Source organism: Battus philenor, unplaced genomic scaffold, assembly GCF_028537555.1.
Source record: "Battus philenor isolate CCGP_79_NKW_IND1 unplaced genomic scaffold, ilBatPhil1.0.hap1 SCAF_23, whole genome shotgun sequence".
Lineage (NCBI taxonomy): Eukaryota > Metazoa > Arthropoda > Insecta > Lepidoptera > Papilionidae > Battus > Battus philenor.
Window position 1 is genome coordinate 2069075 of NW_027181686.1, and position 26351 is coordinate 2095425.

General features: G+C 34.2%; 1 protein-coding gene across 1 annotated transcript; it reads left to right on the forward strand.

Annotated features, from left to right (window-relative positions):
- The first annotated feature begins 7206 nt into the window (after positions 1-7206).
- Sse (separase) lies at positions 7207-24157 on the forward strand. The gene is made up of 13 exons (XM_068767608.1): positions 7207-7392; positions 7657-7791; positions 8403-8472; positions 10571-10746; positions 12314-12487; positions 13364-13506; positions 15254-15381; positions 16840-17200; positions 18028-18196; positions 18629-18764; positions 20697-20867; positions 22901-23046; positions 23883-24157. Exons 1-13 carry the CDS (start codon positions 7275-7277, stop codon positions 24026-24028), a joined length of 2073 nt encoding a protein of 690 aa, XP_068623709.1. The 5' UTR covers positions 7207-7274; the 3' UTR covers positions 24029-24157.
- Positions 24158-26351: the final 2194 nt, after the last annotated feature.

A 26351-nucleotide genomic window follows, 5' to 3' on the forward strand; every position in this document is an offset into this window, starting at 1 on the left:
CTCGAGTGATGACCACGAACTGGTAGACGTGGCACAAGTATGCTGCACCAGGTGGACTGATGGCATTGACAAGGTTGCGAGGTCATCAAAAGAAATATGATGACCAACGTACGATTTTTTTATAGCTTCCGTTATCGGGAGCCTCTCGTACCCCCTATCTGGTGTGGGACAGGGACTTTTTGTTTACATTTATTTTTTTTTCACATCCTTTTTTTTATTTTCTTTCTCCTCTTTCATACTTCATATTATCTGTCGTTCATTTCTTTTTTTCCACAATTCCACTATCTTTCTTTTTCTCTCTGTATCGCCTTTTATTCATTCCTCATTACTTTTACATTTTCTTATATTCCATATCACATTTTTTACTTATATTCTATTTTTATTCTATATCAAATTACTTTATTTTGCTTTTATTTTATCTTTGTGTTATTTGTTTACAATTTTTTACTTTTTTAGTCTTTATTTTTATCTATTTTTCCTATAATTTTTTTACAGAGGTGAATGAACTCTTTTAACGTACGATTAAATGCTCGTATGAAAAGGGCAAAGGGCGTGACCGATGGCCGTTAAGTTCGATAGGTTTTTAAGTGACGACATGGTGCCGATACTGAGGACTTATGCCGAGGAAATGCAGCAAATAATAATATTATCATTAAATACGTAATTATTTCGTATAACAAAGAATAGACAAAGTATGCTTGCCGAGTAAATATGCGACAAAGACTTATTAGAATGCTACAGTACCGCTAATGCAATGCGGAATAAGATTAAAAACAACAATCTATCGGCCAATCAATAAGGACATGCTAGATGTGTTTGTATTTGAAATTCACAACACGTAACTGTTTTAATATTCTTTGCATAATTTATTGAATGTGGCTAAAAGTAATACTTACAACTTTTTAATATAAAAAAACGGTAATTGAACATAATATAGTAGTGAAAGTTTATATATATCTTTATAACTATGTTTGTACATATGTATGTGTGTATTTTTTTTATTTGGCCCCCGCTATTGGGGGCCTCTCGTACCCCTAACTTTTTGGGATTAGGGACTTTATTGTTCATTTTTTTTTTAGTCTTTTCTTTATTTATCACTCTCTTTCACGTGTCACAATTTCTTTCATTCTTTACTTTTGTCCTCACAATATCTTTCGTTTTGCTCTTTTATACCTTCTTTCTTTCCTCGCCTTTCTTCCATCATCTTCTTACTCTAAGGTGGCTAGGTACATTTTATTTATTTTTATTCTTTAATTTTATCTTACATTTAATTTATCTTTATTTACACATTTATTTTATTTTCTTAATTCTTTATTACACTTTTCTTTTTCTATTTCTTATTATTAGTTAACAATTTATTTTGTGCAGAGCTTATTAAGTACCTTATTCTATACAGTTTTATTTCCTTTAACCGTATCACTCGCCACCCCACGAGCGAAAGATAGGAATGATGGGCGAAGGTTGTCGTCGCCCATCATAACGGCGATGCTCTCTATTTCTATCTTTAGCTTTGTTTCAGTCTCTAGGGCATTGCGCATTCATGCAATGTAAGTATGTGTGTATAGTAGTGTACACCCTAAACTCCATCCAAAGATTGTCTGGTAGATATTACCTCGAGTGATAAGACCGCCTCCTGTACCTTGTTATTATCTATGGTGTGCAATAAAGTGTAAATAAATAAAAATATGGAATGTAAGTAGAAATGAGGAAGTTGGAATAAATGTGCGAAGCATTTTAATAAGACAGAATCGTCTAAGAATCATTGAAATCTACCTCTATCATTCTTTTGAGTGCCTTTACAAGATCGTCTATCTCGTGGGTACGATGTATTTGCCAGTCCATGGCCTATACCAAAAAACCTTAAGTCGCAACGGGCATGTGATCTGCGTTCTAAATGGCCTATTCACTGCCACTTCAACCTTAACTGCCAACTGGGTTGTCGGTTTCAGCCCATGGAGGCACAGCGAGGTATAGGCCTCCCCCAAAGACTTCTATGGGTGGATATATGATAATCGCCACGCTTGGCAGGCGGGTTGGTGATCGCAGTGTAGTTCTATGATACGCAGAAGACACCGCTGCCCATCCCCTGGAAACTTATTTATGAGCAATGGCAATTCTATATAATTAATACACGAAGTATCCCTAGAATCGAACCCTTAAAAAGGTTATTCTTTTTTAGTCGAAGAAATTTTTTATTTTGTATTTTAACATTATTATTTACGAAAAAATTATATCTAATACACGGATGAAAAACATAATTATGTTTTGATTTAGTACGTAAATAATTCCTGTATATTAAAAATTACATTATTATTGAAATATTTTTTTTTTATTGGAATTTTCTTATTACGGAATTGTTCGTTTCTGGCAGAGGTATATGTTATTATTTTTATAGAAATCGTAGGTAGTAAAGCAGACCGAATTAATATTTACGATAAAACCGTAGTGACCTCCTTGAGAGATTGACGTTAAAGATTTCTTGGGCTTGCGTAAATTTTTATGAATAAATTGACAACTAATGTCATTTAAAATGTTAGATATTTTTAACTACTTTTTATTTATAAGTATTTAATTCAACAAAAAATTGTAATTAAACTCAACTCATTACACTCAAACACGAGTACAATACTCACCAAATCACTTCGCTTCCGGGACTGTAGATCTCTCAGAGGTAGTTCATATCCCACCTTCGATCGCAAAGGTCCTCGCTTTCATCTCACATCGTATAAAACACTCGTTACGTTAGTGTGTGTGTGTAGTGTACACACGCGTGCAGTCTACCTTCATGCACCACCTCATGCGCCGCTTCATGTGCGTGATGACCTTGTTTACATCGTTGAGCGGATAGGTCTTAACGTCGTCATCGTCGTCGGTTTCGTCGTCGTTTTCGTCGTCGTGGACATCGTGGACGTCGTCGACTATAGGCGAGCCAAGGATGGATCCGGATCCAACCTCTGTTCGCTCAAGCTATTCGCGGTTAGGGAGCGGCTACCCCCTAAGAGCGGGTGTTGTGGTAATTTGCTTGCATGGGATATTCTGCAAGCAAATTACCACAATCTGCAGAAGATAGAGAATGAAAGGGATAGAAGATGATCGCCTACGCTCGACTGACGCATATCCAAAAGCTCGCAATACCAACTTGTACAGCTCTTTAAAATATTTACAAAATAGAACAGCTTGGAAAACTATGGCTGCAGAAACCGCTGTGCATGTCCACGACACTCAGACATGAGAAGCGACGAAGAAGATTTTCTTATGTATGTTAACTGTGAAGGATTTCGGAATAAATAAATAAATAAAACTTTAATAGATTTTCATTTAATGCCGACATGACCAGATGAATATACCACGGCGGCAGAATGGCAGATGTTCTTTGACATAAAAAGAACCTGTTTGTCTATTGAATATTTATGTCACGTGTTTTAACCGCGAAAGCGAAAGAAACTCTTTGGCTCACTGTAACGACATTTCAATTATCGCAATCGTTTTTGTTTTAAATTAACAATTGCGTACGTAGCTTAAAAAAAACTAAATGTCAATATGTGTTTTATGACATTTTTATACAGTAAATACAATACGATAAATACCAAACTCTCTAGGATTAGCGTTGCGAAAGTACATAAAATATCACTTATACACTCGACGGATGGACTGCAAGGCATAGGGTTCTCTCAGTAAGAATTTCTGCCACCTTGACCAAGTCATCGGACCACCTAGTGGATCGTGGTTGAATATTTCGGCTGTTAATTGCACGGGCACTGTGCTCAGACTATTGCCACTTCAGATGAACAATTCTTCTAGCTACGTATTTGACTTTAGTTCTGCAGATTCTATCCGTTGTTCTCTGAGGGATATTAAGTCTTCATACAAGGCCCATCATTAACGTTCATGTCTGAGGTCCATAAATAATAGAGGTTGTCTATGAAACGAAACATTATTGTGTGAAGTAAACTGCATGGCTGTTCCATACGGAATACTTGACTACTATTGACTACAGTACATATTGACAGTAGAATAATGTCATAAAGGTTTCCCACAGTCGTGCAGATTATGAATGGCTCCTTGTGGCGATTTTTGTCGACGCGATATCCTGTTAGACCGGCCATCGAGGCCTATTGGTGTCTATCGGGTGATATGATGATGGTAATGAAACTGTCGGTGGACAGCTAAACTCGTAAACCACTTAAATCTGCATTAGACCGGCGTGGAGACATATTCCAAATTTAAAAAAGTCATTCCAGAAGTAAATATATTAGGACTGTTATTAACTCTACTTATATATTTCAAAAAATATTTACCTTAGTCTGTCGCTAACTTTATCTGTATCCTGAAACATGGATATAGTTGCTTACATCATGTCTAATTATGTTTAAATTAAAAAAAAAACTATATGGTATTTAGTAAAAAGTATGTGATAATGGCACAAATTTTTTTTATTGTTTGCCATTAAATACTAATTTTAGAGCATTGGCCAGTTGAAATACGGTGGGCAGGCCACATAGAACGCTGAACAGAAGACTGAAGGTAGTGTGGTGTAGACAACGAGAGCGTAAGATGTCCACAGAGAAGGGGGAAACAGAATCTTTTGAAGGTAATCAGAAGACGCCGGAAGCAGACCGCTATGAACCCTCCTATTGGAAATCAATAAAGGAAGTTAATGTCCAGAATTAGATATCCTATGGCTGACATTACAATAGGTAAATAATTACAATAAACTGACAGACTGCAGAGAACCTGGAACTAGAGAAACCTCATTTTCCCGCCAACAGCTTAAGTCGCATAACGTATGTGGCGTCGCTGGGCTCTGAAGATAATCCTTTACGAACTAGCTTGCATCAAAAATGAATTTAATTGAACAATAAACAAATAACATAAATAAATAATAACTAATCAATAAGTACAGAAATAAAACGAACATTTTTAAAATGTAACCTTTTTAATGTCACTAAAGACAGCCAAAAGTAAATAATACAGCCAATTTTATTACAAGTTTAAACGTATAATTTGCAAAAAGACTTGACAGACCAATACTAGTAATTAACACGTATTTTAAAATTTATAAAAAAAATAATCGTTACAATAGAGAGTTCAGTTCAGTTCTCTTTATACCGACGTAGTTAATATATAGCTAACATTTGCAAAGCGTACTCGAACATTAGAAAAGCTGTTTACACATTTGAAAACCGTATCTTAAATAAAGAAAATGCAAATCGCGCGCCTGGTATTCGTACAAAGAACACAATGCGATTATGGCTAATCTTATTTAAAATTGACTTACATAATAACGCTCTTAAATTATCTTACGTACAATATATACCAAATTTAATGGTCGTTTATTTACTTTGATAATCGTGTTTTTAGCAAGATATCAGAGTTTCACACTACGTGTTCCAACAGGATTTAGAATTTAACGGCCGTTGGTGGCAGTTCAGGAATTGCATTTTGTTTACATGCCCTTATAATTCACAACATATTAAATAAGAATAAATATTTTTCGTGTATAAAAATGTGAAAAATCAAACCTTCAACTTAAACAGATAAAAATGATTAGATAAGAAAAAATCTCTTTTTTCGTAACAGTTCAACTCTGGCCCAAATAGATAGTGAAATGTTTGCATAGTTCATAGTAACAATAAACTGTGGACTATATATATGCAGAAGAATTACGTCATCGTTCAGATGGTTGAAGGGGCCCCGTGTATTGGAATTCAATAAATCTATTGACACGCGGATCAGGATGTTATAATCTGTAATGGCCATATGATGCAATGTATAAGGATTATATGTTTTTTACACATATTGTAAATACATAAAAAATTAATATGAAAAATTAAATTAATAATATCATCATAAAAACACATTACGTATTTTTTAAATACTTAAATTGTTTAAGAATTTTATTCTATGTAATGGGAGATGGCAGATAAAAAATGGTATGTACTCTTATGCACACTAATAATATAAATAAACATTAATTAATATTTTAAATTTGTATTCACAATATATAATTTCCATTAAGGATTTTTTAAGCAAATTTATATTAATTTTAGCACGTAAAGTAATTTTCTTATTATTAAGGTAGTGGGAATCAAGAGTTACATAGATTCAAATAAATACAAACATAAAACACAGAGCATTTCCTAGGTCTCCGACAGTAAGTATACTTAAAACTTAACAGCTCAAAGTTTAATTTAGTTATAATTTACCGACTTTACGGTTTAAAATTTTAACGATTAAATCCAAAAAAATAATTAAAACTTTCAAACAGTTTATTACAAAAAAATCTTTAATTTATTCACGATTCATTGTTAAAAGTTGACAATGTGAAAGTAGCCATTCAGCTCGATATACATTCATATATTAAATTATTTTGATCACTTATGGCTTGGACAATGCGCCTTGCATAATATAATTAGAATTATATGTATATCATTACTGTATTCCTATGACTCATTATCTAATCGTTTATGATTATAAAATATTTGACAGTTGGCTAAAGGTAAAAAAAATATCAGTTACTTTGGCAAAAAGTTTATTGTTATTTTTATATTTAAAACAGGTCTTGGTATTTCTCATACCTTTTTAATTAATATGGTCATTATAAGTATAGATATTACACCTTTATCCAAATGAACAATGATTGTTTTTTTGTAAATACAGTGAAAAACAGGCCATCGTTAAACAATTAAATATTGATTTTAGCTATTCTAGTGTTTTATGAAATAACATGATTACATATTTCGAATTTAAACTTCAAATTCGTTTGAGTGTTTTGCACTAGAAGTCATTATAATTTATAGAGCGTTTTCAAATAAATAATATAGATCGTTATGGATAATTTTTTTTTAAATTATCCCTGCGGTCTTTATTAGTGACTCTCATTTATAACTAGATAGATGAATACATATTTAAGTGTGGCAAAAAAACATCGATATGCTTTTTGCTAAGATTATTACATATCTCATTGCAATATCAACTTAATAAGCTATATTTAAAATATTAATTATATTAAAAATGTGATAGAAAGACATTTAAAAAAACCAATAAATAATTAAATACTTAATGATTTAATTATAATATACAATAAATACAAAAAAATGTTAACATGCAATATTTATAGCAACACTTTCCAATGTCAATGTCATAAGAAGGCAGTTATGCATATTTGAAATAACGCCACAAAATTCATAAATATTGCGGTTTGATTTTAAAAAATAATTCCTTTCTTTGTGTATTATATTATTAAGATTAAATCGTTTAACCAATATCTTAAGATGGATGATTATGATATATTTAGTAATGAGATTGAATTTACTAATTCATTTTACAAAAATACATTAAATAAATACGTTAAAGAAATCCCATCAACACCAAGTGGTCCGAATTATGAAAGTAAGGGAATTACAGATTTAGAAATTTTAAAGGCTTTTATATTACTTTTATTATTATAATGTAGCGGTGATTTAGTAATACTTCTTATTTAATGTTAAGTTTCCTTTGTGGAATTTGTTCCTGGATACGATAATGAAAATTATAATCTTTTATTTAGTTTATTGCTTCTTTTCCTTTTTCTTTATCACCAGGCACCATGTATATAGGTTAGTTAATTGAAAATGTATACAGTGGCAAGTAATAATATGTAAATATATTTTCTAGGTGGAAGAAAATTATACGCAGAGGAGTGTTTGGCAGAGAATAAAGAGGTGGATTGTGCCTTTTATTTGAGCGAATCAGTGTCTGCATCCTTAAGGACATTAGCAGTGTACAGAGATGAACAAATGAGAGCAGCTGGTAAAACATTTTTACACATTTTTTTATAGGTAGATGATTAAGCTATATAGCAATAGTAGTATAATAAATAGCAGAGTGAAATTAATTAAAAGCTAATAAAAGCTATTATCATTATAGCAGATTAAATTATTTATCAAACCGAAAAATATATGATAAATAAAAAAAATAGTGTTCTGTTGAATGCAGAAAGTTACCTTTGGTTTATTAATTGTATATTAAGTAGTTACCAATTGTAAGGAAGATTTTTGTTTATTTATTAATCTAGTCATATTATCCTTTAGAGAAGATTACATAAGATCATTTATAGTGATCACTTCAGCACGTCATGAAAAGAATGCAAAGATGAGCTTTAGAGAGAATCTAGAAAAGAGGTTCCAAACACAGCCTGTAAAAAACAGTCTGATTATAACAAAGTGTTCTTTGGTTATTGATATCTTTACCTTGTTTTTAATTTTCTGCCTACTTTTTGTCTTATTTGTTATATGTCTGTTACATTAATTAACTCAATTATTAAAATAAGACATTAATGTATGTTCATGTTCCATTAAGTGAAAATTCATAGGAGCCTGCAGATGTACTATAATATTTAACAGATTTGTTATAATTTTCAGCTGATAGATCTCAGAAAGTTATGAGCTACATTGAGCCAATACCTGATGATGTGATTGACCCTAAACCCAAGTAAGTATATACATGATACTTAACTGAATGTAAAGTAAGCATATTAGTGAGTGGAGATTCACTGGTGACCAATGGTATTTATTTCTGTACATGAGTTTTGAAACTCAAAAATGTGTTTAATGCACCAATGTCAAGATTCACATAGTTTACAAACCCCTTAGCTTTCGGGGACAGCTGATTCCACCTCCTCATCAGCAAGTAATCCTCTCTGTTATCTCATTGTAAACTTAAATGAGAAGTTTACCTTTCTTCAAACATTTGTTCAACTGTCAAAATCAGGCTGATTTCATTTTGTCAAGTTCATAAAATCGTCAGGTCCATGATTTAGTTCTGAAGAAGCTGCAAAATCTGCTAATGCTGCTATCAGCATTAACATCAATAGATACAAGAGGTTGTGAATGTGTCTTATGAAATTGGCTGTGTGGACATCTTAGTTAATAAAATTACTTAGCCAACAGAACATCCAATCCAATATATAGATTATATATAAGTATATTACTGAAACTGAAAGATATAAGAGAGACATTTTCCATTAACTATTAAACCTGAAATCTAAATTGTGTGAAGAAGCCTAATCCAATGAACTGATGTTGCTCTTGACACATCTAAATCATTCAACAGGTTACATATGTCTCACTGTTATATTTCTGACTCCTACCTCCTTAGCACAGATATTTACTATGAAATTATCTCTAGTTATTCCTAGGTATATTAAGCCAACTTAGTTTTAAGACATTGGTATATTTATTTCTCAGAGAACTGAGCTTTATTAGTACCATATGTTTCTATGTTCTTGAAAATTGGAATAAGTCCAGTTGAGAAGATGTCAAGATAGTTATAAAGACCATGAAGGCCCTGAATAAAATGCTTGTGGTCCTCAGTAGAGCCTCCGGACAAGTAAGCCTTTAAATATGGGCAAGATGAATTTGATCTCAAATGTCCATGTAATGCCCACTCAAGTAATTATCGAAGGTGCTATCGGTTGAAGTTGTAGACCCTTATATATCTGGGACAAATCATCAAGCTAGGAAAGTCTAACTTCGAGAAGAGATCATTCACAGATTTTAACTTGGATGGGCAGCATCTGGGAAGCTCATCTTGTCCAAAATTTCGTAATATATAAAATATTAATTAATATTAATAATAAATAATATTTATTAATATTAAGCTTTATTAATGAGAAGGTGATTGACCATTGTGTGTTGCTGTGGTGGACTATGATGGGTCTCATAAAAAGCTCAAGGTCACCCAGAGAGCAATGGAGAGGGTATTGCCCACAGTTTCGCTGCAAGATTGAATCAGAAATGAAGCGATCCTCAGAAAAACCAAGGTTGCTGATGTAGATCTTACAATTGCTCATTTGAAGTGCGAGGGGGTGGAGCACGTAGCTCGTGCAACTGATGGCTCACTAAGTGGACCAACAACATGGTTAAAAAGTTTCTGTAATGAAGTCACTGTACGCGGGCAGTGCATTACCGGTCATCTTGTCGTTGGTAAAGGCCTATGCCTTGTAGTCAGAGTCTATCAGCTGAAATAGAAGAAGAAAAAGAAGTCACCAATATCTAATATAGTCATCAATATCTCAAGGGTTCTATATTGTTTCTTATATATGTTTAACATAAGTTCAACCAACCGACCTTTGCAACAAGTCTTGTTGCAAATAGATTTATTAACAAACTGGTTATTCAGTATGACATTCTATGTTAATCGTGTTGTTCTGGTTTAAAACAGTAATAATATATTTATTGCACAAAATTTTAATTATTTACCTTATTGAAGAAGACAAAAAGCACATATACACACATTAATTTAAAAAAAGTAGGTAAACATACTTAAGCTGTCAATGAATGTAATAATAGAATGTACATATTAGTATATGTGTGCATGTGTATGTACATGTTCACTTATTTTTGTGTGTGTGGGCAAGGATTACATTGAATTATTTTTACAGAACTAAATTCAGCATGCACAGTGTAGAATCTTGATCACCTCAAGATGGAGAGATGAACTGCTTAAGGTTGTTGGGCTGAAATGATGATAATGAAATATTGATTTTGTATAAAAACCTTATTGAAATTCTCTCCTTGTTTCATTTCAGATCAAAAAGCGAGAAGTTACTTCTAAATTTTTTATCTACGGAAGCTGATAGCTCTGCTGAAATTCTGAAAAAGTTTAAAATAGATGATAACATCCCTTATTATAAGAAGTACATGAGATTTAGCAATGAGAATAATGCAGAAAGTTTTTTGAATATCCTTAAAGAGCTGCCAAAAGGTAGTATTACATTTTTTATATTTAATAGTCACTGTATGCATCTTATTTGAAAGACTATTTTAATTTTAGTAATTATATAAGTATAAAATGTACCATATATGGTATGCGAGGAGACTCTAAAGTCCTGATATCCAGATTTTGAATGATTCCAAACAAAAATCTATATCATTTATTTTTAATTTTCTAATGGCTAAGGGTTGTGGCAAATCATCAAGTATTATAGTCATGCATGGTGGTGATGAACGCTTGTAACTCCATGAGTTCAGCGAGTGGTGATCATCTAGCCCCATCTTCATTGCCAACAGCTATAAATTTCTGGATTATTTGATTGTTAGTTTGTAAATTTAATTTGACATTTTTTATTAATTTTATTATGTCGGTTAATAAAATAAACAATACAATATATGATTTAATCTCTGAAGGTAATTTCTTAAATGGCCATATTATTAAAACAGAAGAACAAGGTAGTCAATGTGTACAATGATGATGAAATAGTTTTGAATATTCTTAACATAGAGCATGATTGGTTGTAGGTGTAGGTAGAAGCTACATTACGTCATCTTCAGCGATGCATCAAAAAGAGAAATTCCACAAAAATGTATGAGCGAAGCTTGAATGATTTTTTGACACCTTTGCTTCGGACTTCGTGTTGTTATTTCCAAGATATATCAGCTCAGCAACTGATCACTATATTATGTTTTATTTTAAAATGCGACGGAATAATACAATCTGGTAGTACAAAGAAGAGGGATGGATAGTACACAATAATTAATTTTATTATTTATTTATCAAAGTTTTTTTTTGCATATGGTGTACCATATATTATATGACGGCAAATGAGCTATACATTCACTTTTTAACTTTTTAAGTGCCATGAGGACCGCCGGCTACCTCACGATACCCAACAATAGGTGCCGTGAGGGCCGCCGGCTACCTCACAATTTTTCATCTGTACATCTAAGGAATATTATTTTTTTCCGACCCTCCGGTAATTACTAGCTTCATTAGGCACCTAGCAACTGGATCACGGGATGGTATACGATTTGCAGCATATTTTAGAAGAGGTTACCATGGGTGCCAATGTGACCGCGGGCGGCCTCACTTTTTATGTAAAATTTACATTAGAATATGTATATAGAAACCTTTCTTTGTATTGAATTCACAATTTATTCATATTTCAAAGCTGGCTTTGAAAACCTATCGTGTTTTCTGTGTTACAAAAACGTGACCCGCCGGCGACCTCATGGTACACCGAGTACTCTGTTGCCTTTAAGTGCCATGAAGGTCGCCGGCGGTCTCAGTACATAATGATATACATAATGTGTTATATTCATTCATAGAATGTAAAGATCCCAAATTTTCACATAAGGAAAGCCTACACTTGATATTTCCATTTGGCACCTGAGGAACTCATGGCCAATACAGCTTGGCAGTTAGAAGGTTAACCCAGGGTGGGTTTTAATATACGTAAAAAGACAAATATATATACACATAAGTATATGTATGTGTAGTAAAAAGAAATAGTATATTGTAATGTGTTGCCAGTAATAATTTTTAAAATTTACAGAATGGACAATAATACAGTTAACGGCACCATATAATCCAAACGAGAACTTGAAGCCCTTTAGTGAATATAGAACTGAAATAAGTTCTATTTATTTGACTATGTTAAAAAATGATTATTTAGATTTAAATAATGTTGGACCACTCACAGTTCATGTACCTGCTAATGTTATAAAAGGTAATTTTATATAGACATTCATTATTTATTATGTGTTTTTCAGCCTATAGTCGCCCACTGTAAGGCATATACCTCCCCCAACGGTATCTGTGGGACTGATGATCACAGCGTGGTGCTCTGGTATGCATAGGATGTTGCTGCCCATCCTCTGGAAACTTGTTTATGAGCAGAGACAATCCTATATAATTCATTCGCAAAGTGTCAATTAGATTGTATCCTGGGAATCAATCCCATACTTAATCTCAGGCCTCTACCATTGGACTATCAATGCTCAAAATGTGTGTGTTTACCCAATTTATACAAAATCAATATTTCTAAAAGAAAGAGATCACTCCCCGGAGCAGGCAACAGTCAAGAGGCAAGACAGAGGTCATTGACTAATGTGACGGCCATAGAAGTCAGAATCAAAATCCAGAAGATGGGTTGAACAAATAATAACGTCTGGTCCTGTGTGGCTCAGGGTAACAGCTGGTCGGAGGCAATATAGTATGTTGGACAAGGCTTTACCTTATAGTACACTAGATATGTTTTAAGATGATCTAAATTGTTGGAAATAAATGCCTGCTGGTGAGCAAAGGCATTCCTTGAAGGTCATCATCATGACTGGTCTTGTTCTGCCTGTATCTAATGATTTCTCTGAATATTGACTAAGTCGTCGGTCGAACTAGTGGGAGGATAACCCAAGCTGCGTCTCTTCTTTCAGTCCCAACCACCACAACTCAAATAAACACATGTTTAATTTTATATTAAGTTAAAAGTGTGTTTGCATTAAAACTATAGTGGTCATTGTATTCATGTAAATATTATAAAACATTAGTATTTTGAAGTATTTGATTTTATTAAAAATATAACAAATTATATATTATTATATTTCAGAAGGAGAAAAGCCTCTGTTCACAGAATTATACTCATTATTGGAAGATAATTATAAAACAATAGACAATGCGCAGTTTCTAAACAACAAACGCCTCGTGCATAACTATTGGAGCAAGCGAGAGGATATTGACTTAAGGATGAAGGTATGCTCATTATAATAACTTAATGTTACATCCGGTTGGTTAACTTCACAAGAATAGGCAGATTTCTTTAGCCAAATGAAGAACATACTAGAAAAGACTGGTGTCGTCTTTGCCTCTTCGAAATTTTATTATATTTACCGGAAATTACACAATTGGTAGGATATAACTGTCCAAAGTTATGCCTTTCCGTCTCTGATAACATTAGATGTTTAACTCTTTTAGTGCCATATATATTATAAATATGTAAAACATACTAAAATATGCTAAAAAAGCTTGTTAATTAGTGCATTTTTATAGATAATTCATATGAACAAGAGAAATATTTACTATTTCCCTTGTAATACACCAATATTCTCAATTTTTTTCAACATTCTCTTCAGGAGATTTTATACTATGATTATAGAAACACAGATATTGAATACTACATATACATTGACAAGAAAATTACAAAGTATATGCAAAATGAACAAGATTTATTTATAAACCTGTTTTCCTATGCAAACACCGTGCAGTCCTTTTTTTACACACGGAGAAAGTAATTTGGATCTTTTCACTGCACTTCTGTTCTTACAGCTGCATACTACACGTCGTTGTAAATTTTGTCCTGGAAATTTTTTCAAGCCAAAAGTCTTTTGACATTTTGACAAAGTATGTGATTCTACTTAATTTTTTCCATCTCACTCCCAAAGTGCACTGTCAAAAGGAGTGCTATAGTGACGCGGGTATTTTTCATTACTAGCGAGAGCAGCGCCACGGCGCTTCTTGGCACTAAAAGAGTTAATTGTCAGTCCGCAGTGTCTCATGCACAAATACTTGACTATCCAAGCAGGTCATGGAGTTGCAAGGCTCACTCTCTTCCCACCACAATAACACCCTGATTCAATCCTCACTCTGGACCTATGGTCTGAGAGTTACAGGCAAACTCATATCCCGGTTCACATCACGGGATCTTGTGTAAAATACACCCGGCTGTGATGGATATTATCTATCATATACCTCTAGCTGAATAGGCAGTTACCCATGCTGCGGTAACCTCCCGATTGCCAGCCAGCAAATTACCATTAACGGCAACTCATAACAGTGCAATTGACCATGAAGCCTTATTGACCTCACTCTGCGCGAAATTGAACTCCCAGTCACAGGGGTTAACTACATCTACCCACTGGATGGGCTGCGGATCCCCTGGTCCAACAACCGTGTCTAAAGCCTTGTGTCTCATCAACCAGTGGGAAAGGGAGGTGTTGGCAAACCAATAGGAGTATGACATTGTTACTACTGCTGGCACAAACTGGGTAGGGCTCGCCGGGAAAGCATCTGGTAGCATTTAGAGACACCTTTATCGATGATAGATAAGCAATTATTTAAAAAATATCTTACAAAGCGAAACTCAAAAACTCAAAACAGCATATTGGCCTATTTAATTTGCTGAATCAGTAAAATACAAAGTTTGCGGATCAATATCCGTCGAGGCTTAGATGTTTTTTTTTCCAAGATATTGTGCGATTCATTTCATTCAAAGTGGTTTGGATTAAGCAAATGACGTTCCAACTTTTAACAAACGAACTTGTCAAATGTTATAGACAGTCCTACCAACCTAGGAAAAAAACTACCAAAAGGTAATTTTTGGATTTTTTTTCCTTAGCTTTATTTTAGCCTTCCTAACGACTGGGAGTTTTGAGTGATAATTTCACCCTACTTTTTGATCACAGTGATATTTTTGCTATAAATATTATTCTGTGGTCAACAGAGTGTAATCAACGTAATGGATAAAGAGTGGTTGGGTGGTTGGACAAGCCTGGTGACAGGCAAGCTTCAGGATTCTAAACTGCGTGACAAAGTCGTGAAGATAGTGGACTCTGCTATTGATTATTGGGGGTGAGTTATAGAGTTTTTATTTTATTTATTTACTTATTTAAAATTCTTTATTATACTTTCTAGGATACATTACAAAACGCTAGGATTACAAAAGTACATAGGGCAGTCTTATCACACCAGGCAATCTCTTATAGACAACCATGGTATGGAAAAGGTAGAAGTACAAATAATGAGTAGTTAATGTGTACAAAACATACATACTTAAACATACATATGTATATAACATATATACTTATAATAAATAAGGTATAATACTTATTATAATTGTAATGTAATACTAAACAAAGACATTAAATTCATTTGGATCGCACTTGTCTCACAAAAAATAAAGAAGCGGAGGAAAAAAAAGAAATGAATAACCAGATAAATAATCATAGTATCTGCCAACATTGGCAACATAGTGATATGGTGCAAAAAGCTTCAAATATATGTTTTTTCATTAAAATACAGCTTTAAATAAATGTATGTCTCCATGTATAAAAATGAATAAATATTTCTCATTGTCACATTGTGACTTAAGAACGACTACCAATTTCCTGCATACTTGAAATATTTCTGCAAATATAATGATTGTAACACTGGGCTAAAAATATAGTAGTGGTGATCACAAAATAAAACCCGTCTGGATTTGTTGAGGGTTCTTCACCAGCGCACATTTGGAACCCTCATACCTTTAAGTTGGGGGATGCCATAACAGGGTAGCTTTTCTTATTGTCATCTCACTTGTACAATCATGTATCGTTTTTTGTCTCACTTGCTCATTACCAAAAAGCCTCTCAAAAATTCCATTTATAGTAAACCACCGTAATTTTTCAAATTTAGGTAAATATGTATTGTGCACCAATTGCTGCTTAGGATGTCCACCAACATTGGATACAGGCTGTTTCTAACCGGAGCTTATTATAAAGAGATGAGAAAGATCAATGTCCAGCTGTGGACATTCTACAACTAAAATGATGATGATGATGTATTTGAATATCATATTGTTTTGAATGTATTAAATATATACCATAATTGATTATAGCCTTACAACCCTCTGCCCACTGCAAAGCATAGGCCTGCACCAAAGATATCTATGGTGTGATATAATACAGTCGCCACGTTTGGTAGGTAGATTGGTGATAGTGGGATGGTATTATGGTACGCAGAGGAAGCTGTTGCCTATTCTCTAGAAACTTTGTTTTGTGCAGTGGCAATCATTCCGAGGATCAAACCCGGGACATATGATCGCATATCTCAGTCCTCTACTGTTGGGCTATCACCGCTTGGATAGGGTGTACAATACATTAATTGATAATAGGTTAGAGAGAGGGTGAACATATATCACCCTTTGAAGGCTTTTCATTCACTATTTAATGTACCACCATGTACACTAGTATTAATTTTATATGTATAGATATACTTTTTCTAGAGAAATGCCATATTTATCACCCTGTATAATCAAGCTTTATTTTTTAGGTGCATGAACCTGACCATTAAACAAAAGAATTTATTGTATAATTTAATAGACAGTTGTCATTCGTTACAATCTCAACAAATTAAATCGTGTATAAGGAGAATTTTGTCTGAACATGGCAACCCAGACGACATAAGAAAAGTTATTCATAAAGTCGACTGTGAAAATTGTGAGAAGGAATTTAAATTTTCTTCTGAATTGTGTTTGAAATGTTTATCGAGATGTTTTGAGAAAATACACCATTTTAGTTTGGTTGATGGTATAAAAGCATTTTCGCAAGTGGCAACACAGGTGAAAGAGAGCGATGAGTGGGCAGCATTGAAGAAGGCTAAGCGATGGCCAGTTATATTAATTATTGATGAGGTGATTATATATATTTTTTATCACTTTTATTTGAAAAAAAGTTATTGTTTTCTTTGGTTCGGCTTTACTATTTTTATCAGATAAATTTCAAACGAAAGGTAATTTTTTAATAGTATTATAAATAGATAAATAATATTTACTGTGCATGTTTATTATACATTTGTATTTATCCTAAATAAAATGATTATTTATGGTTCTATTGAGGAACTTGATATTTTAAAAATTATTTTAATATATGTATAAAAAATATTTAAAATAAAAAGTCGCTGTTCCTCAATAAAGTCATAAATAATCATTTTATTATATTATTATATTTTCCATATTATATATATATATATATATATATAAAATATGTGTTACAAATTTTACATTTACCTAATGTTTCAAAAATTACTTTGTGTTAGTTCTGTAAGTTCTGAAATTTTTCTAAATTTAATAACTTTATCTTAATGGTTTACAAATGTATTTTTGTATTAAATAATCAGGACTGATTATTGATTTGTCCAATGATTCTTTATCTTGTTCATTTCAGCCGATGGACGCCCTTGCAAAGCATAGGCCTCCACAAAATACCCTCTCGACTTCCCACGATCTTGACCAAGTGGTCGGTCCATCTTACAAATATATTTCTGAAATATTATTTCTCAATTTATCGTTTTTTTTCATTCAATAAAATTTTGTCTCAATTCTTCTGAATATATCATTCAATTAACTATTGGTTTATTAATATATTTTTAACTTAATTTTTCTGTATTAATTTTTTTTTGAATGACTTTATTTTAAATATTTAATACAATTGAATATATTTTTGTTATTTTGAATTTTAGATGTTAGATACATTCCCATGGGAAATGCTGCCAATACTCCACCACCAGCCCGTCTGCAGAATGGAAAATATACACTTCACATATGCGCTCTACAAGATACACGAAAAGAGCTTTGTCGACGGATACTTCATTACCACAGCTAATGTCGGACGATATATAATTAATCCAGGTTAGTATATCTATCTATTTATCTATAAAACACTGTGATCAAAAAGTAAGGAGAATTTGTGTACATAATGTAAATTCTTTATTTTTTCTTTCACATCAATTTCATACCCTTCAAAGTAATCTCCATCTGATACAACACACTGTCAACTCTTCTTTTAGTCCTTGAAACATTTGGAATAGTCTTTTTCCAGTAAAGTCTTGATATATTCATAATTTTGATATCGATTTTCTTACAATAATCATTATGTTATCTATTATTTAAGAAACCATTGATTTATGGAGAGCATGTACCATATATCAGTCGCAATATGATCTATTACACCTATAACTGATCATTCTGTGTGATGTTAATTAAAAAATAATTAATCTTGTTTAATCCCCGGAAAGAAAACTAGTAATTGAACTTTAAGAGATTTAATATGATTAATTACAGAGAAGAATCTAGATCGTATGGAGAAGCGGATGACGTCATTCGTGCAGTACTGGTGTTCCAATTGGACAGGTCATGTTGGGGTGCCGCCTTCTCCGGAGGACTTCTTGCGACATCTCTCCGAATCCGACGTGTTCCTGTTAGTAGTGATATCTGTTACTCTTTCTTATCTCTTATTAAAGTTAAACGGAAACAAATTATTTATTTTTTCACTGTATCTAAAATTGGTTAGAGGATGTGGTTCAGCCAGTGTTCTAGCACACGAAAACACACAAAAGCACATGTAAGCAGACGAAAGCACACGTAAGCACACGAAAGCACACGAAAGCACACGGAAGCACACGTAAGCAGACGAAAGCACACTAAAGCACACGTAAGCAGACGAAAGCACACGGAAGCACACGTAAGCACACGGAAGCACACTAAAGCACACGTAAGCAGACGAAAGCACACTAAAGCACACGTAAGCAGACGAAAGCACACTAAAGCACACGAAAGCACACGGAAGCACACGAAAGCACACGGAAGCACACTAAAGCACACGTAAGCAGACGAAAGCACACTAAAGCACACGTAAGCAGACGAAAGCACACTAAAGCACACGTAAGCAGACGAAAGCACACGGAAGCACACGTAAGCACACGTAAGCAGACGAAAGCACACGGAAGCACACGTAAGCACACGAAAGCACACGAAAGCACACGTAAGCACACGAAAGCAGACGAAAGCACACTAAAGCACACGTAAGCAGACGAAAGCACACGTAAGCACACGAAAGCACACGGAAGCACACGAAAGCACACGGAAGCACACGAAAGCACACGGAAGCACACGTAAGCACACGAAAGCACACGGAAGCACACGAAAGCACACGGAAGCACACGTAAGCACACGTAAGCAGACGAAAGCACACGGAAGCACACGTAAGCACACGAAAGCACACGTAAGCAGACGAAAGCACACTAAAGCACACTTAAGCAGACGAAAGCACACGTAAGCACACGAAAGCACACGGAAGCACACGAAAGCACACGGAAGCACACGGAAGCACACGAAAGCACACGGAAGCACACGTAAGCACACGAAAGCACACGTAAGCAGACGAAAGCACACGGAAGCACACTAAAGCACACGTAAGCAGACGAAAGCACACTAAAGCACACGTAAGCAGACGAAAGCACACTAAAGCACACGTAAGCAGACGAAAGCACACGGAAGCACACGTAAGCACACGTAAGCAGACGAAAGCACACGGAAGCACACGTAAGCACACGAAAGCACACGAAAGCACACGTAAGCACACGTAAGCACACGAAAGCAGACGAAAGCACACGAAAGCACACGTAAGCAGACGAAAGCACACTAAAGCACACTTAAGCAGACGAAAGCACACGTAAGCACACGAAAGCACACGGAAGCACACGAAAGCACACGGAAGCACACGTAAGCACACGGAAGCACACGGAAGCACACGAAAGCACACGGAAGCACACGTAAGCACACGAAAGCACACGTAAGCAGACGAAAGCACACGGAAGCACACTAAAGCACACGTAAGCAGACGAAAGCACACTAAAGCACACGTAAGCAGACGAAAGCACACGGAAGCACACGAAAGCACACGGAAGCACACGTAAGCACACGTAAGCAGACGAAAGCACACGGAAGCACACGAAAGCACACGGAAGCACACGTAAGCACACGAAAGCACACGTAAGCAGACGTAAGCAGACGAAAGCACACGTAAGCACACGTAAGCAGACGAAAGCACACGAAAGCACACGTAAGCACACGTAAGCAGACGAAAGCACACGAAAGCACGCACGTAAGCACATGGTTCTTCTAATATTCTTCATTTGAAATATTTCATAATAATGACACTGAAACAAAGAGGTTAACAATTTCTTCAAGGAGTTTGCTACAGTAACTCATTTTAGTATTTGACTGTATATATAGAAGTATTAAAACTAGGCATTAAAAATGTAATTAATTAAGTACCTTTAGTACATTTTTAGGCGTATATAACAAACTGTAATTAGTTTATTTAAATTAATGTTAATGTTGATTGCAGGTATTGCGGGCATGGAGATGGGTGTCAGATGGCCGGTAGTGGTCCCGGCGTGGAGGGAGCAGCGGTGCGAGGGGTTGCGCTGCTGTCGGGCTGCGGCTCCGTGCGGCTGGCACGCCCTCCAGGTCGCGCTCCCCCCACCGCCGCTCACCACCATCTCCATGTCGCCACCAGGTTGGAAAGTTCACTGATACACAACATATACAGGGCACTTAAATAGCTATTTCACCCCCAGCTAGATCAAAATTTCCGATTCTCGATTTTTTTTTCCTTGAACTAGTGTGCCGTTTTTGGGAAACTAAATATATATTTTGAATTAATAAAGGGTAGAGCATGTTGGCATTAAAAAAGGCACACAAAGAAAAATATATATGTATTTAATTATTTAACTAAGGGTAGTGGGCAGAAGGCCTGGTCTAATTTTACACCGCAGCTCGGTACTCCCCTGATGGTGGTGGTGGTCAGCCGCACGATCTCCCAGGACTGCTCAGGCGGCTGCAAGTCGAGAGCAGGGAGCGCGGGTAGGTTGCAGTGCAGGATGTGATGGTTCCGGTGCACGGTGATATAATTTCAACGGTGTAAATGTTGCAGCATAAAAGTCGCAGCATAAACTCGCAGTATAAAAGTCGCAGCATAGAACTTGCAATGTAAAACTCGAAGCGTAAAACTTGCAGTATAAAACTTGTAGTATAAACTTTGCACCTGTGAATAAATGTCACAGTTATGATATACATATATAAATATGTGTACAATTTGCTCCGCTGACAGTAAACCCGGAGATGGCTTGCGATAAAGTAAGGGCAGAAACCGAAAGCAGTTGATGTGATTGTTTACTGTCAGAACGGAGTTACAAAATGTAAAGCATGTAAAACAAGAATAGGAGAGATAAACAAATAAACAAATTAAAAATTAATAATGAATACATAATGATGGAACTATGGACACAGACAAAATGTTGAGCTCTAACTTATAGATAAATGCTACTTAATATTAGTGTCTTTATAATATTTGTTCAACACTTACCCCTTGGGGTGCGAGACGATGTAAAGGTTGTGGCGTGAACTAAATGATGCCCGGAGAATGAATAGGACCAAGGCGTGAATTTATAACGTAAATTCTAATTGGCCCCGGCGCGTATGAAGACACATAGCTGGTGAACGCAACCGACACAAAGAGTGTGCGTCGGTGCGTGAGACGACACCTAGCTAGTGAACGCGACCGAGGCCAGGATCCTTCTCCCGAGCACTGGTGTAAACTCTGTGTGCTGGTGCGCGGGCGCATTGGAATTTTTGTTATAAAAACAAAGATTCGTTAAACCAATAGCATGCTCCCACGACCCCACGCCACTTGAGAAGTACCGTTACCCGCTAAGGGTTGAACAATTTTTTGCTGTATTGCGATTTATGAGACGTTTCTCGTGATTATATTTTTTTGGTTAAAATTTTAACTAAGATTTATGGGACGTTAACTTGCAACGTTACACTAGTTGTATAAATTATATACCCAATGCATACATACACATATGTCGTAACTTTGCCGATAGATGGCGCTAGCAGTAGATTAATTAGCATAGTGTTGAACCGAAGGCTAAACACTTTACACAATTAAATTGTTCGCTCTTCGGAGTTCGGGGCAACAACTCCTTTAGCGTACTAAATAAAATCAACCAGGATGATTCAAATTTAGGAAGTGGGTACCCTTGCATTATATTTACTAATACATTGCTTTGCGTACTAATTTTCACTTTGCGTCGTCAGATTTTCAAGATTGCGTTGTTTTAAGCTCGAGTCTTTAGTTTTTTTTAAAAAAGATGGCAACACTTGTTTTTAATTGAGCCACGAGGGGAGCGGGGATTCCTTTTCTAACTGGGAATCAACCCAATTTTAACATAGTTTTATTTTCATTATATTTTTCTAATTTTAGACTCGAGTTTTAATTACGTAATGTGTTGTGCTTTTTAAAAATATAATAATAAATTTATTCTGGTGACAAAAAAGGTAAATATTTATTTTATTTAACCTTAACTTTGTTCAATTTTATTTTTAAAAAGAAGTATTTTTCTAACCTTGGACAGAGATAGTGCTCTACGAAGCCGAAATTAGCCGACTGTCTCTTTCCAAAAGTCGATGTGCAATATTTATCGCCGAGTAAAGAAAACTGTTATGTGTAGTAAAAAATAATATTTTTTTTAAAATATTTGTTTATAGTCCTATGGTGGTGGGGATGCTGTGGGAGGTTACCGACTTGGAGATAGACAAGGTAGTTAGTACCCTGGTGTCGTTGTACGTACCTTCCGACGCACCAACTCCATGGCCCAGCGTTGGGAAGTCTGCCTGGAGTTGCGGCCGATTGGGTGAGTGTCAACACATTTACGTGTGTTTTAAAAAACTCGACTGCTAGCTTTATTTTAATATATAGAGTAACTTGATTCTGGTTTGTGTAAGTGATTTATTGGTTTTTAAATGTTTTATTGAGTTTGCGAGATAGAATTTATTCGTCTACTAAGCAACTTCTCGTCTTCTCTCTCTGTATCTGTCTAATATTCCTCAGTGTTTAACGACAGAGGTCTGCGATGTGTTACTGGTGATGACTTACATCACTGAAATGTGATCACTTTGGGCATCATTAGGAAGCTCGCAGTCGCTCAATAGGTCATGGATTGAGCTATGCTTGGGATATACGAGATCGAATCGGAAATGAAAAGTTCTCTAGACGAAGTTGGGCAGGTTGTAGTGGCAGTGAACAAGTAACATAGCGTCCAGATTCAATTGTTAATAAGCGCAACATTGACGTCATTTCACGAATGGACAGGGGACCTTAATAAGGTGTTGGAACTGGTCATATTGGAAATCTATGAGGGAGAGGTCTACGTCCAGCAGTGAACCTGTTATAGTTGAAACCATTGTTTGTAATAATTTTAAAATGGTTCAGTCACAGATATATTTGGTTGCGCCATAAATTGAAAACTACTTTGTCAATTTCATTTATAATTATAAGTTTCCTAATACATAGCAGGTTCTTAATTTAATTTTTACCACTTTAATTCCCGATTTAAAATGAGATTTTTATTTCTTTTTAGGTTATTTATTATTTGGGAAATCATTGATTATCAGAATACATTCACACTATTAAACTTTTACATCTAAAACCTATTATCCTATATTGATAGATTTGTGTTAATATTCATAGAGCCAGTCGTGGAACACAAGTGCCAGTTTGAGCCAGAACGTGACCTCCTCCGGGCGGTGGCCCGTTCCCGATCAGCCTCCAGTTTCACCATGATCGCCAGCAGCATGGTTGCACGAGGTTTGCCCATACGAATAACCGAAGACTGAAGCTTATGCTTATTACAATACTGACTATAATTGTGTAAATACATATGATACGGATTATACTTATTCAAATACATCTGATACTGGTTATACTTATTCAAATACATCTGATACTGGTTATACTTATTCAAATACATCTGATACTGGTTATACTTATTCAAATACAACTGATACTGGTTATACTATGACTATAATTGTGTAAATACATATGATACGGATTATACTTATTCAAATACATCTGATACTGGTTATACTTATTAAAATACATCTGATACTGGTTATACTTATTCAAATACATCTGATACTGGTTATACTTATTCAAATACAACTGATACTGGTTATACTAATTGTGTAAATACATCTGATACTGGTTATACTTATTCAAATACAACTGATACTGGTTATACTTATTCAAATACAACTAATACTGGTTATACTTATTCAAATACATCTGATACTGGTTATACTTATTCAAATACAACTGATACTGGTTATACTTATTCAAATACATCTGATACTGGTTATACTTATTCAAATACAACTAATACTGGTTATACTAATTGTGTAAATACATCTGATACTGGTTATACTTATTCAAATACAACTAATACTGGTTATACTAATTGTGTAAATACATCTGATACTGGTTATACTTATTCAAATACAACTGATACTGGTTATACTTATTCAAATACAACTAATACTGGTTATACTTATTCAAATACATCTGATACTGGTTATACTTATTCAAATACAACTGATACTGGTTATACTAATTGTGTAAATACATCTGATACTGGTTATACTTATTCAAATACAACTAATACTGGTTATACTTATTCAAATACATCTGATACTGGTTATACTTATTCAAATACATCTGATACTGTTTATACATATTCAAATAAATCTGAGTTCGGTTGTTTTTGGTGAATTATTTTTTAAATTGAATATAATTGTTTCTATCTTTATAACAAACAAGATTTGTATACACACATAAAAACATATAAATAAATGTGTAAATAAAAACAAATAATATCTGCCTAAATACATCTGATATATGTTATACTTATTGAAATAAATCTGATTCGATTGTTTTTGGTAAAATATGCTTTAAAGTGAATGTAATTTTTTGAATCCTTTTTATGAACGTGCCATTTCTATACACGTTAAAATATGTATAAATAAATGTGTAAATAGAAAGATTGTACTTGCTTAAATACATCTGATACTAGTTATACTTAATTAAATGCATCTGATATTGATTTTTTTAGATAAAATATTTTTAAACTAATCAAAAAATAATTTTTAAACGAATATACCTATTCTACACATATTAAATAAATGGGTAATTAAAACAAATTATACCTGCTTACACATCTGATACTGTTTATACTTGTTTAAATACATCTGATACCAATGAGACTTATTTAAATATAGATGATATTTCAATCCAATTAACGAATATATCTCTTCTATACCCTTTAAATATGTTTATGTTAATAAAAGCTATACCAAAAATAGTTGTTTAATTGCATCTAATTATAAATATTTCTACTTAAATACATCTGATACTGAATATAGTTATTTAAATATGTTTGATACTAGATATATTTGTTTATTGTTTGATACCGTCTATATGCATTATATGTGGGTGTGTGTATATGAGGAGTGAACGACAATATTAAGTTTTGATTCTCAATAGTAACAATAAGATTTAGTGAAATTATAATTAATTTATAAATGATATGTACTTTAAAACACCTTTATTCTTAACTGGATACGAAATTTTACTATAGATTTATTTAAATATGTACGCCGATCTGCTAATTTTTGATTTGAATTTCATGTGTTAGTAAAGATAATAGAAATAAAGAAGTCGTTTATATATACTCGTTTTATTTATAAATGCAATGCGTGCATATGTCGCAAGTATATATCGATGAAGATCTTCGACCAGTGTGTTGCTGGTGATGATTTACGGTGGGACTTATTAAAAGACTTGAGGTCACTCAAGGAGCCATGGAGAGAAGAAATAAGGTTACAGGTTTAGCTCGAAGAATTGAACTGGGCGGGGTAGATCGCTCATGAGGAAGAAAGGTTCCTAGGCAACCACAATCCAGTACACCTATCCCCCGATTTACACGGTAGATACGTTCCTGAGCAAAACGTGTAAATCGAAAATTGAAAATTTTCAAGTCAATACCGTGTAAATCGAAAAGCTTGCAGAAAATGAATAATTTTGCTATTTAACAGTTGTGATTTTTTTTCAATATTTTTAAGTGTACACAGACATAAAAATAAAATGCATTGACAATTTAATATA